General features: G+C 40.0%; 2 protein-coding genes across 2 annotated transcripts; both read right to left on the bottom strand.

Annotated features, from left to right (window-relative positions):
* Nucleotides 1-6,028: 6,028 nt before the first annotated feature.
* LOC148691128 (uncharacterized) lies at nt 6,029-8,664 on the bottom strand. Its single transcript, XM_088683796.1, has 2 exons — nt 6,774-8,664; nt 6,029-6,447 (listed from the first exon to the last, which is right to left on the bottom strand). Exons 1-2 carry the CDS (start codon nt 7,606-7,608, stop codon nt 6,419-6,421), a joined length of 864 nt encoding a protein of 287 aa, XP_088539922.1. The 5' UTR covers nt 7,609-8,664; the 3' UTR covers nt 6,029-6,418.
* An 860-nt stretch (nt 8,665-9,524) lies between these two features.
* On the bottom strand, nt 9,525-12,176 carry LOC137712030 (O-fucosyltransferase 37-like). The gene is made up of 6 exons (XM_068451179.2): nt 11,372-12,176; nt 10,927-11,095; nt 10,704-10,793; nt 10,330-10,613; nt 9,989-10,247; nt 9,525-9,879 (listed from the first exon to the last, which is right to left on the bottom strand). The coding sequence occupies exons 1-6, from the start codon at nt 12,025-12,027 to the stop codon at nt 9,649-9,651; spliced, it is 1,689 nt and encodes a 562-aa protein (XP_068307280.2). The 5' UTR covers nt 12,028-12,176; the 3' UTR covers nt 9,525-9,648.
* Between the last annotated feature and the right edge of the window lie 979 nt (nt 12,177-13,155).

Raw genomic sequence — 13,155 nt, forward strand, 5'->3', positions numbered from 1 at the left:
GTTGTAGCTCATGTTCACTTGTCCATGGAGGTATTCGGGTTGAGACTCTCGAACCTTGGGGATGATGTCATCATATTTAGGGACTAAACCGGTGAGACATCTGGTTCTGACTGACATATTTATCTCTAGCCGGAGACCGAGTGCAAAGTAAAGCTCTTCAATCCAAATTCTCTATGGAAGTAGATTCTAAGTTCTCAAACTGGTGATCACAAAGCTGCCTGACTAAAGCGAATGTGGAAATGACGATTACCTAACATTCAATACATATATGAAACTAAGAAGGGTAGCATGGGTGAGATAAATGAAATTCCCAACAAGGAAATGGAGAGAAAGATACAAGATTAGGGTTTAGGATTTAGGGTTTAGCAAAATGGGTTTTAATGATTAAAATTGAGAAGCACCCTCCTGATATCACCTAGAAAGTAATCTGCACTTTTCGCCTGCATCTTGCACATGATGCACCAATGTGGCAAAAACAACAATCTGATCTCCTTCTGTCTAGGAAATTTTCATCCTATCTTTTCCCCTTCTATTCTACATAGCGGCACAGGCCGAGTAAATATGAGCTAACATTCCTTATGTGAATGCGGGCGTGCCAATTTGCGATCAAGCTCGGTCGGTTGTGTAGAATAGATGTGGTGGTGTCGAATGCGCTGCTGACTTTTGTACTTAAGCGACTATGGCAGAGGATGGAACATGTCTCGGTCTTGGATTTTATAACCTGAAGAAAATGTCACCTTGTTCACTACGAAGTTCAGAATCTCCTGCAACAAGTACTGCCACTTCGACTATATTCGTGAGACTATAGGTGCGCAAAATCAGTATTAGGTTGTAAGGTCACATGCATTCAAAGGAGATATGCATTTCATTAATGTGGTTCAGCCATCTGGATGTTGAACTGCAAAATGCACATGAGAGTAACGAATTATAGAACACTTCACTATGCTGGGAAGTGAATGAAGTAACCTCATTATGCAAAGGAATTGAAAACTCTTCGCCAATCGAGACTTGAATAGATACCAACTGAAGGTTCTCCTGAATCGTTTGGTTCTACGGCTCCATTATTGTTTACTTATTCAAACTGAAGATGTCGTCGGTTGTCAAAACAATGATGTTTACTTATCCAAACTGAAGGTGTGTACAATAGTTAGTAATTTTCTTAGGGGCATGAGAAAGATTTCGCGTAGAGCGTTTTGAGTTGTTTGTTGAGTTGAAGGGGGGGCCTCTCATGTTGCAGTAACCTCTTTTATTTATAGGGATGGTTTTGAAGAATAATCAGGTTTGCTGAGGTAAAGTCTTTATAGGACTCTGTCACTGGCCAATTACCTGAATAATTTCTTTATCCCCTTTTATCCCTTCCTTAGTCACCTTTATCCATTCTCTCAACATCTTTGATTCAAACCAGGATTATGAACTCTTAGTCTTTTTGTGAGATTAATTCATCTTTATCTGATCAAAACGAATTCTGATCTTTAGAATAATTCGCATCCAAGCAAAGACCATCCTAATCCTTGACAATTTTAGTCCACTAAAGACTCGATCGAGCCACATCTAAACTTAATCTATTTACAATCCCTCTTCCATGAGGACTCAGTCGAATCAGTCCTTTCGTAGGCTAAAAGCTCATTGGCCTGAGGGATCATTACTGGGCCGATGATTATGACTTTTTAACTTGGGTTATCTCGTTCTCAGCCCATGCTGTTATTTTAAGCCTAAACGTAAATTACAAATTCTAAGAATTATTCAGACATGAAAATTTATGTGTCCGATTCAAACAATAGAATTTAAATTAAAGAGATTTTAATTGCATTGAATGGTAAACTTTTGTCGTTTTGTCCTATTTTTTTTCTTTTTTTTTTTTTTGTCGAACTTTTGTCCTTTCGAATCCATGAAAATTAGTACTTCTCTATCTAAAATAGCATAATAGATTTAGCCAAATAAGGAAACTCAAAAATTCTAAAAAATAGAATTTCATCATTTTAAAATTTCATTACACTCTATTTGGATGAGGAAATTTAAAATTATTAAGGAATTTTAAAATAACGAAAATTGAAATGACAGAATTTTATTTTTTGGTTAACCTAAAAGAACAATTGAATTTGAATACAGAATTTGTTATTTTTAGACTCTTACTCATAGAAATTTGGAAATGACACATATTTACATGAAATTCAAACTTGGGAATTGAAAGTCTTAAATTCCAAGTTTTATTTTCACGCGGAAATTCTAAATTTTTATGTTTATGAATTCAAACAGGAAAATTGGTGAATATTAATTTATAAATTCTACCTTTTAACAAAATTCTAAATTTATTTTCCTTATCCAAACATAGTGGTATAATTTTCAATTTCATTACTCAAATGCAGTCATTCATAAAAATATATAAAAAAAATTGTGTTACTCTAATTTGATATTCTTTGACAGAAAGAAACGAAACTTGGGGTATTTTGTGGTGAATTTTCAACGTGACCATCACACTGCCTTTGATGCGGTAAAGATTAATTGCCAACTATTCATGTATAGTTTAGCGATAGGAAGACAGCAACCCACTGTTTTCTACTCCTCTTCAAAGCCCTTGATTTGTTTACATTTGGGAGAGGTTGTTTAAGAGCTCTTTTCACCAGTGCTTTGTGGCATGGTAAGCCCTCTCTTCAAAGCTCAAGGCAGCAACCTGGTTCGATGTCTACACTGTCTTCATAGAGAATATTATAGTATATTTCTTTCCCACAAATCTCGTCAAATCCGATGCTGCTGCATTCTGGTGGTACACGATTGAAGTTGAAAGTGATTCCGATGAAGAAAGGGGTGATTCCGATGGAGAAAGGGTTAATCTGGTTGCAAATGATGGCGATATTATTGTTGTTACAGCAATCACCAAAAACAGAATTGTAATACTATAATTTGTAACTTCTAACAAGCTGATTCAGAATTATTATTATTATCAGCATACTAATGCCCATGCATTTCTCATCTTTTGTTTTTTTTTTTTTTGAACAAACGATATTATCTACGCTAAAGGGAGGAGGGTGGGCTTAGCCTCAATGAGCTAGCAATAATGTGGTTCAAATTCGTCTTTTGCGAGAATCGAACCTAAAACCTCTCACTTATAAATAAAGAGGAATACCACTAGATTGTAGTACTAGTGGCCACTAAACTCACTTATCGAACTCTGTTAAAGGTTCCACTAATCTCATAAACCCTGAACTGAACCTCTGTTATAGATTCTTCAATCTCATAAACCCCGTGGATAAGTTCATTGTTGTATATAACAAATGTTCATATCGGGTAGAATAGACTTATTGATTTTTCTGGTTTGAATTGTAATATTTTTCATATCCCGAAAGCCTTATGGGAAGGCATATTTATACATAATACAAAGAAAGCTTCGGATGCAACATCACACATGCGCATGCAATTCCTTTCCCTGCTGTCCATGAGTCAGCAACAAAGAAAGCTGAAAGCTTTACACCCTTGCTGTCCTTTACTGTCTGTAAACCCATGTGCTTTGAGTTGTATGCTGGTTGTGCTGTGATGTCTGTCTGTACACCCATGTGCAGATTCCAATACTCCCCCTCAAGCTGGATCCAGTAGGTTGATGGATCCAAGCTTGGAGAGGAGTCTTTGAAACTGTTGAGAAGCCAGAGGTTTGGTGAATATATCAGCCAGTTGATCGAGGCTTTTTACATAATGTGTCTGAATCACCTGCGACTGTACTTGTTCACGGACATAATGACAGTCGACTTCAATATGCTTCGTCCTCTCGTGAAAGACGGGGTTTGATGCTATGTGCATGGCAGCCTGGTTGTCACAGAATAAGGTCATTGGTTGAGCTGTGAACACACCTAAGTCACATAAAAGTCCTTTTAGCCATATCAGCTCACACGCGGTTGAGGCCATTGCACGATATTCAGCTTCGGCACTTGATCTTGCGATGACAGTTTGTTTCTTGCTCTTCCACGTGACCAGGTTTCCACCAACAAAAGTACAATAACCAGTGGTGGACTTGCGATCGATTGCGTTTCCTGCCCAATCAGCATCACAGTACCCCATGATTTGAGTGTTGTCATTCTTTGCCATGAGGATGCCACGACCAACAGACCCTTTTAAGTAACGTAAGATTCTTTTGACAAGGTTCAGATGCTCGATGGTGGGAGAGTGCATGAACTGACTGGCAATACTTACTGAATGTGAGATGTCTGGTCTGGTGATCGTGAGGTAGATCAGCTTGCCGACAAGCCTCTGATATAAGCTGATATCCGAGAGTGGCGTGCCTCCCAAGTCAAGCTTGAGCTTGCTATCAAGAGGGGTATGTGCAGGCTTGGCATCACTCATATTTGCATCTTTAAGTAGGTCCATGACGTACTTTCGTTGATTAAGAAATAGTCCCTTGTAAGAAGATGCCATTTCGATTCCAAGAAAATACTTCAATACCCCAAGATCTTTAACCGCAAATTGTTGTTGAAGTGATTGTTTGAGTGTGGTGATTTCAGCAGCATTATCACCTGTAATTATTAAGTCATCCACATATATCAACACAACTAATTTGCTTGCAGCTCTTGTGCGAACAAATAATGATGAATCTGCATTACTCCTTTTGAAACCAATGCTATGAAGAACGGTACTTAGTTTTGCATACCAAGCACGTGGTGATTGCTTCAGCCCATAAATTGACTTATGTAACTTACACACCAAATTAGGCTCTTGGCTTTGAGGGTGTCCTGGTGGCAATCTCATATAGACTTCTTCTTCAAGATCACCATGTAGAAAGGCGTTCTTCACGTCCATTTGATACATAGACCAACCTTTGTTGACGGCAACAGACAATAGAACCCTTACTGAGTTCATTTTTGCGACAGGAGCAAATGTTTCCTTGTAATCCACCTCAAATGTTTGAGTGAATCCTCGAGCCACCAGCCTGGCTTTATGCCTCTCAATCGAACCATCAGAATTAAACTTGATCTTATAGATCCACTTACAGCCTACTGCCTTTTTTCCTTGTGGAAGTTTGGTGATGCTCCAGGTTTTGTGTTGGTCTAGTGCTTTGAGTTCTTCTCTCATTGCTTCTTTCCACACAACTTGATTATTAGCCTCATAAAAGTTTTGAGGCTCACTGTGACTTGAAATGTTGTTAAGAAATGCAGCATGAGATGGAGTTACCTTTTGATACGACACGCAATTTGAAATTGGATGCCTCGGTTTATATGTGACAAAATCTTGAAACCTTGTGGGAGGTTGTCTATCACGCCGAGGATTGCGTCGAGGTACTAGGAGGTTTGTCTCATCCTCATTCAAATTGTCATCCACTCCTTGAGGATTTTCTATGTTGCCGTTGTCATCATCATGCACCGAGTCATCATCATGCACAGAATTATCAGGATGAGTACCTTCATTATTGACTTCAATGGGAGGTGTAGAAGTACAGATTCTTGGTAGAGGAATTAGGTCTAAGATGCACTCCCCCTGACTTGTGGCTTCATGTGATTTGCTGAAAAAAGGGTTAGCTTCATGGAATCGTACATCTTTAGATACAATTATTTTTCTTAGTTGAGGATCATAGCACTTATATCCTTTTTGTGTTGATGAATAACCAAGAAAAATACATTTGAGAGCTCTAGGGTCCAACTTATCTCGATGGTGTGACTGTATATGAACAAAACAGACACAGCCAAAGACTCTAAGATGTGAAAGGTCGATTTTTCTTCCTTTCATGACTTCAAGTGGAGATTTAAAACCCAAGACTCGGCTAGGAAGTCTATTGATGATGTACACAGCCGCCATGACTCCTTGTGACCAAAATCTCTTTGGTACGTTCATTTGTAACATTAATGCTCTCGTTTTTTCCAGAATGTCACGATTTTTCCTTTCAGCTACACCATTTTGTTGAGGTGTGCCGACACAACTTGTTTGATGCATGATACCATGCTTGCTCAAATATAATGACATGATATGGGACATATATTCGGTGCCATTGTCAGATCTTAAGGTTTGAATTTGAGAGGAAAAATGGTTCTTAACAAGATTGTGAAAATCCTTAAAAACTTCAATCACTTCACTCTTAGACTTTAAAAGGTACAACCATGTGGCTCTAGAGAAATCATCAACAAAAGTTACATAATACTTATAACCATCAAAAGATTCAAACGTTGGTCCCCATACATCTGAGTGAACTAGTTCGAAAACTTTACTAGTCCTAGATAAGGATGATGTAAAAGGCAATCTGGTGGCTTTAGACAAATGACATGTTTCACACGAAATTAAATCATTACCTAAGTTTGGAAACAAGGAAGACAAAACAGGTTGGGAAGGATGAGCTAAACGTTGATGCCATAATTGACTATCTTGGGATGGACTGGACTTGGCTTGAAATCCTCTGGGACTGTTTTTTGATATGTAATAGAGGCCATCAAGGTAAAACCCTTCACCAATCGTCTTCTTGGTGAGGCAATCCTGAAAAATGACATTGTGAGGAGAGAAAATGGCCAAACAATTTAAGGTATTGGTGATTTTTCCCACAGATAGAAGTTGAAATGGAAAAGAAGGAACAAATAAGGCTACTGACTCAATTTTGTCCGATATTAAGTTGACATTTCCCTTCCCTAAAACCTTAGAACTCTCACCATTGGCAGTTGAGACTTGACACGGTTTTGAAAATTTTTCAAACTTGTGAAACTTAGAAACATGGTTGGTCATATGATCTGAGGCACCCGAATCAACAATCCACAAATCATGCATCATATTTACATTAAGAGCAGTTTTAAAAGCAGTCATGATACCTTGCATGTCATCTTGGGCCATGTGTTGTGTTTCTGTCAGAAATCCAGCAAACTTGCCTAGCAAAGCTGTTGAACTTCCATCTTCAAAGCCGACTGTTTGGTCACTCTTAATCCTTTCTTTCTTGCTTTGAAGATACACTGCAAACTCATTTATGAGTGCAGCTGGATTTGCAGTGAAGCTCTTGAGTGCATCAGACCTATGAGAGGTTGAGGTAGTTGCATTGTTGGCTCTATGTGGTGCACGGTTCAGTCTTTGTGAGCCCTTGTTATCCTTCATGAACTCTGGCTTTAATTCTGGATGTAAAATCCAGCATGTCTCCTTAACGTGACCAGTATAGTTGCAGTGTTGGCACTTTAAGTGTGGATTCTTCACTTTGTATTTTCTTTCGTTGGCTAGATAAGCCCTTGCTTCAGTTACACTGGTCTTTGTGCCAGTGTTCATGACTTTCCTTCGTACTTCTTCACGTTGGATTGTTGCACATATGCTGGTGAAGGAAGGTAGTTCGGGGTTCATGAGTATGTGGCTTCGTAGGTCTTCGTATCCTGGATCGAGACTTGACAAGAGTTGGAATATCTTGTCTTCTTCTGCCCTTTTCAGTAGTAAAGACGCCTCAGTTGTGTGAGGCCGATACATTTCCAGCTCATTCCACATGCTCTTCATGCTGCCTAAAAGTTGAACAAAGGGCTTTCCTTCTTGTTGTATGTTGGAAATGTTCTTCTTCAATTGAAACACACGTGCAGCATTGTTCTGGCTGCCATACATTTCCTTGACTGTCTGCCAAAGTTTGAATGATGATTCAGAATAACTGAATATTTCAGCTAGTTTACGTTCCATGGAATTTAGGAGCTATGACATAACTAGCTGATCCTTGCAAAGCCAGATTTCATAAGTTGGTGAAGAAACATCAGGAACTTCGATGCTTCCATTTATGAACCCTAGCTTGGACCTTCCACCTAGGGCAAGACTCACTGCTCTCGACCAAGGTAAGTAATTAAACTCATTTAACAAGACTGAGCTTAATCTTTGATTTGGATTGACATCCACCTCAGACATGGTTGAGGAGGAAGATATCTGGGAATCTCCAAACAAATAAGAATTCTCTTCCGCCATATAAAGAAAGATTTTTTTTTTTTTTTTTTTTTTTTTTTTAATCAGAAATCTTTGGATGAAATCTGCAGCTTCCTCTCACGGAAAAACACTTTTCTTCTCCACCAGAAGCACTTTCTTCCTCCCTGCTATAAAACCCATACCGCCAAATCCATTTCTTTCACTCACAGAGTGTCAGGGAAAAAAAAAAAACACAGAGGGAAAAAAAAATCACCGACGAATTCACCGGGAAAGGCTCGATCGGGCAGGTGTGCCAGATGATCGGAGCCGTCGTCGATGTGAGGTTGAGGAGGGACTTCCCCCGATCTTGACGGTGCTTGAGGTGCTGGAGGGTAAACTGGAATGTCAATGGTGTCTGGACAACTCGATCCGGTTGGTGCTCGAGGTGGCTCAGGAAATGGTTCTAGGCGGTGGAGCAGCTCCCCCAAGAGGAAGTGCAGCAGCTACTGCAAGCATGAGGAGAAGGAGGACGACGAGCGGTGGTGCTTCCGGAGGTGCAGCAGGGACTATGCTCCAGTTTTTATTGTCTTCTCTTCGGCCTCGGCCTTTGACATCGTCAAGCTTCTTGAGAAGCAGTCGGAACTGAGCAGCTTCACACCAACTACCTCAAGGAGACCAAGCTCGGCGACGAGATCAACAAGCGCAGCACCATTACAGTGTTGGCAGTGGACAACGGGGGCATGTACCATCCGGATCCGTCATGGATAAGATGATGCAGAAGCAGGTTATTTTTCCTGCTCTGATACCATATTGATTTTTCTGGTTTGAATTGTAATATTTTTCATATCCCGAAAGCCTTATGGGAAGGCATATTTATACATAATACAAAGAAAGCTTCGGATGCAACATCACACATGCGCATGCAATTCCTTTCCCTGCTGTCCATGAGTCAGCAACAAAGAAAGCTGAAAGCTTTACACCCTTGCTGTCCTTTACTGTCTGTAAACCCATGTGCTTTGAGTTGTATGCTGGTTGTGCTGTGATGTCTGTCTGTACACCCATGTGCAGATTCCAATAAGACTTAAAAATCAACGAATCGGGTTCATTAATTAACACAATAAACCACTAATCAAGTTTTACATTAATACTAACTTTACATATTGGAAAAGCGATTCACATTGGGTGGGATCTTGGAAAAAGTTATTCCTAGGACGATAACTGAAAAAAGTTGAGGTTCTACCATAAAACCAAATGGCAATATGGAACTAGCTCAACTCACTTGCTTGTGCAAAGTCCCTCTTTTCGCGGGATTATACTCTCACGAATTACCTGCGAGAGAAATTCTGAAGTACACCCAACTATAATACACACATTGGTGATATACCCAGTGCATCATCAAATTGTGCATGGATTAACTTGTCAAAACATTAACAAAACGTAACGTGAGTGCATTTCAACACTCCCCCTTAACGTAACGTAAGTTCAACACTCCCCCTTAATGTCGTTGTGTTCATTTCCCTTGATCTTCATTCTTCTTAGCTTCAAGGTGCTAACATCGGATTTACACAATTGTCTTCACTTCTTGCTGCCTTTTTTTCAGTTTTCTTCCTTCCTTCTTATCAACCAATTCCCTTCAAGTGCAAACTTTAACATTTATTAGCTGAATTAGAGCTCATTTCGGTGCCATTTGCATGTCCAATTCAGGTTAAGGTAGTGGCTTAGCCAGAATTTTGAGTTCGATTCCTATAAATTCGAAGAAAACTCCCACAATTAATGAACCAGAAAATTTGAGTCCAATATAGAGTTCCTAATGTTTCTCTAATGGCACTAGAAAATGCCTGTACTGTGTTTACACATGCACTCGGGCACAGGATATGCAATCACATCTCGGTTTCTCCTGTAACCCCTTGGCTCCAGCTGCCCCTGAGACTTCCTATGCAACCCTCTCATGATGCTTCCAAACTCTGCATCACTGATGGAGTTGTCTTCGAAAAGAGGCAGCATTGATCGCTTGTTCGGCTTTATAAACTTTCTGTGTCCTACGTAGGCACGGTGACCCTGCCAAGTCAAAAATACAAATTGAAATCGAGAACATTTGATCAAACGTAATGATTTAAAGTTAATTTTACACAGAACTATCAGAATAAAGAAAATTTTGAGTGCTTACCTGCATTGCTCGGCCCATGTTTCCACCATGCGATGGCACAAAGACATCGCTGCTCAGAGACACAGTGTAGTCAATGGCAGCCAAAGCCGAAGCCTTGTTCATGTATGGAGAGAGTTCTCCATCTCGCGCCAACATCTCCTTTGTCACCAAATTTGGAAACTCGTCCACAAGTGGCTGCAGAGCCCTGCTGCCTCCAAATGCCTCGCCTCCTGCGCTGTATATCCGAGCACCTCTTGGTGCGCCTAAAGCTTTCAAAAACCTGCATTAAACATCCAACTTCAACAATGGTCCAAAAATAAAACTAGGAAATTACAACTCTGCATTTCTACTCCTATATATACCTTGCTATTTCTAAAGCATTTAGGGGGCAAAGTCCAGCAAGTTTCCGCTGGGTGTAGCTCATGTTTAACCGTCCAGTGAGGTATTCGGGTTGAGACTCCCGAACATTGGTGATCACATCATCATATTCGGGGCCTAAACCAGTGAGGCATCCAGTTCTGACCCACACATCCTTCTCTAGCCGGAGATGGAGTGCAATGTAAGGACCCTCAATCCACATTCTCTTTGTAAGTCGATTTCCAAGTTCTCGAATTGGTGCTGCAAACCTTAATGCATGAAAAGCTACCTGAAATGTAAACACAACATGGGATCAATGACAACATGAACTTACATTGTGTACAAATATCTGATGACGGTGGTTAAGTTCGTAATGTACCTTACACCGAAGCTTCTGCAGATCAGGGGGAAGATTCTTTGAGAGCTTAGAATCCAACCCTTTTAACACAAGAAGGCCTTCTCTCTTCAGCTGCATAAACATCAAAAACAAAGTTTGAGGAAAATTATTTTCTTTCTTAGTTCAATTCATTTCTCAACCCGAAAACTGGAAACAGACATTTCATACTCGCAAACTAAAATTAATATGAGAAATATTTCCGTACTTGATTATAGAATCTGCTATGGATCCACTGTGGAGTAATGTCGTGCGGAATCTTGTTTTCGATTGTCTGTCTTGACATCAAATGTGTGGAGGGAAGAGACGATACAATTCGTACATCAGCTTGTAAAGTCCTTTTGAAATGTGCCACATCGAAAATGTCCGAGAACTCACTGCAAATTCAATAAAAACAAACCGATCAGCACAAGCATTCGATAGAATCAAACCCTATTAAAATACTAGTAGATCATTCCAAAGCCGCTTGTTTTATGCTTATTTTTTATGCGAAAACGATGACTTTCTTGCTAAACACGAAGAATCGAACAAAATCCATGTCCTATTTTGGCACCAGAATCTAGAAATTATGTTTTTACATAACCAAATTGACCAAAAAGGATCAAGAACAACATCAAAACATGATAAAAAAATAAAAAACACAAATGGCAAACCTTTCGTCTCCCCAAATCAGATTGATCTGCAATACTGGAACAACCAATGCAGCTCCAAGAATTCTTGCAATGACGACAGCATCAACAATCTGATTCCTCTGCTGGTTCAAACCTCCTGACGCCACCACCACCAAGAACCTCCTTTTCTCCTCAGAAATCCTGGGAGAGATTCTCCGATACCCAAGGCTGAAATCCAAGCAGGGCCGGTAATTTTCACCGCTGGGCTGCTGCCAGAACTCCCTCTCCACCTCCGAAAGGTTCCCAAAAGCCCTGTGAGCCGGCAGCGGTACCATTGCACTGGTTGACAGGCTCGGCCGGTCATTATCTTCCTCCCCATTGGTGGCGGAAACTGGAGAAGTGGGAGAAGGAGTTGGAGAGGAGAAATGGGAACAGGGGAGGAGAGGAGGGTATGAGGGGACGAGGGTGAGAAAGGAAATTCCCAAGAAAGTGATGGAAAATAGGAAGGAGAGGTAGAAGATTGGGACGGCTAATGGGTGCTTGCTGTTGCTGCAGAGCTTCGGGTTTCGGAGGCGGAGGGTTTTCGGGGAGAAGAGGAAGGCGGTGAGCGGAGTGAATGGAAGTAGGTGGAAGAATGGCGGCGGCGGCGGTGGGTTTGTGGTGAATGTGGAGGCCTTCAAGTTTCTTGCTTTCGCCATGGAAATTACAGAGTGGTGCTTCTCTGTAATTGGGGTTTTGGAAGAAGCTCTGTTTTCTGTAAATTTTGGGTTTTTAGAGAGAGAGAGAGAGAGAGAGAGGGAAAGCGAGGAGTTTGAAAGATTGTAAGAGAAGAAATGAAAGAAAGCACAGAGAAGCTTGTTGTGCAAGGCTATACAGTTCTTGATTCTTGAACCTTCGTAAATGTCCGATTTGTCCTTGGTTTATTGCAAAATTAGCTCAGTAAAATGAACCTTCGAGAGGGTTTTATGGTAATTGTACAACAACCATGCAGTCGACGGTTATTCCGTTTGGTTTTCCCGGGAAAATAAAAAGCAGGTTAGCTCAAAAGCGCTTCTTGTAATAGTAGTTTTGCTGACACTTGGGCTGTTGGCAAAAGCAAAACTGTGATTTAGGTTAGTAGTTATCCATGTTTTCCGAGTGTTATTAACTACAAATTATGTATTCGACTTTTGGAGAGATGTTAACAAGAGATGATTTAAATGCATTTTAATTTATGCTTTGTTTGGCAAGTGAGAAAAAAAGAAAAGGAGAAAGAAAAACACAAAGATGGTTTTGATGGAATAGAATGAGTGACTAGAAAGCCAACATATGGTAAATGGAATCAAGGGCGACTCAGAGTTTCTAATTTATTAATATTGTGGTAAGGAATTCGAATATAGGAACAAATGCTTTCAATTACTTAAATTGCAAATTCTTTACTCCTTTAGCAAAATTTTAGATTAAAGAGTTCTGTACAAAGGTTAAAGTTTCACAAATTCTCATGTATGTCCTATTTCTTTCTTTTTATATATAGAAATATGCTAGGCAGACTCGTCTTAAAAGTGAATCTCAAGCAACTTATTAGACGCGTGTTCTTTCTATCAGCAATTAATATTCATCTTTAGGTCGCCCTAAAATGCTCTCTTGATATAAGAAAAATTAGTGTGTCTCGTGTCCTAAACTACCACCACCGTTATTTGGGATTGGTGTGATGTCATTCTTGTCATTGATTTCCTCAACTCAACTCTCATGCCTAGTATCATGACTCAGATACAATTTAAAGTTCTTGTAAATGGCAAGAGGAAGAAGGAAGGAAGGAAAAGGAGAATAAAGCAAATATAAAAATA

The sequence above is a fragment of the Pyrus communis genome, chromosome 14, assembly GCF_041283825.1.
Source record: "Pyrus communis isolate YQ-2024b chromosome 14, ASM4128382v1, whole genome shotgun sequence".
In the NCBI taxonomy this organism is placed as follows: domain Eukaryota; kingdom Viridiplantae; phylum Streptophyta; class Magnoliopsida; order Rosales; family Rosaceae; genus Pyrus; species Pyrus communis.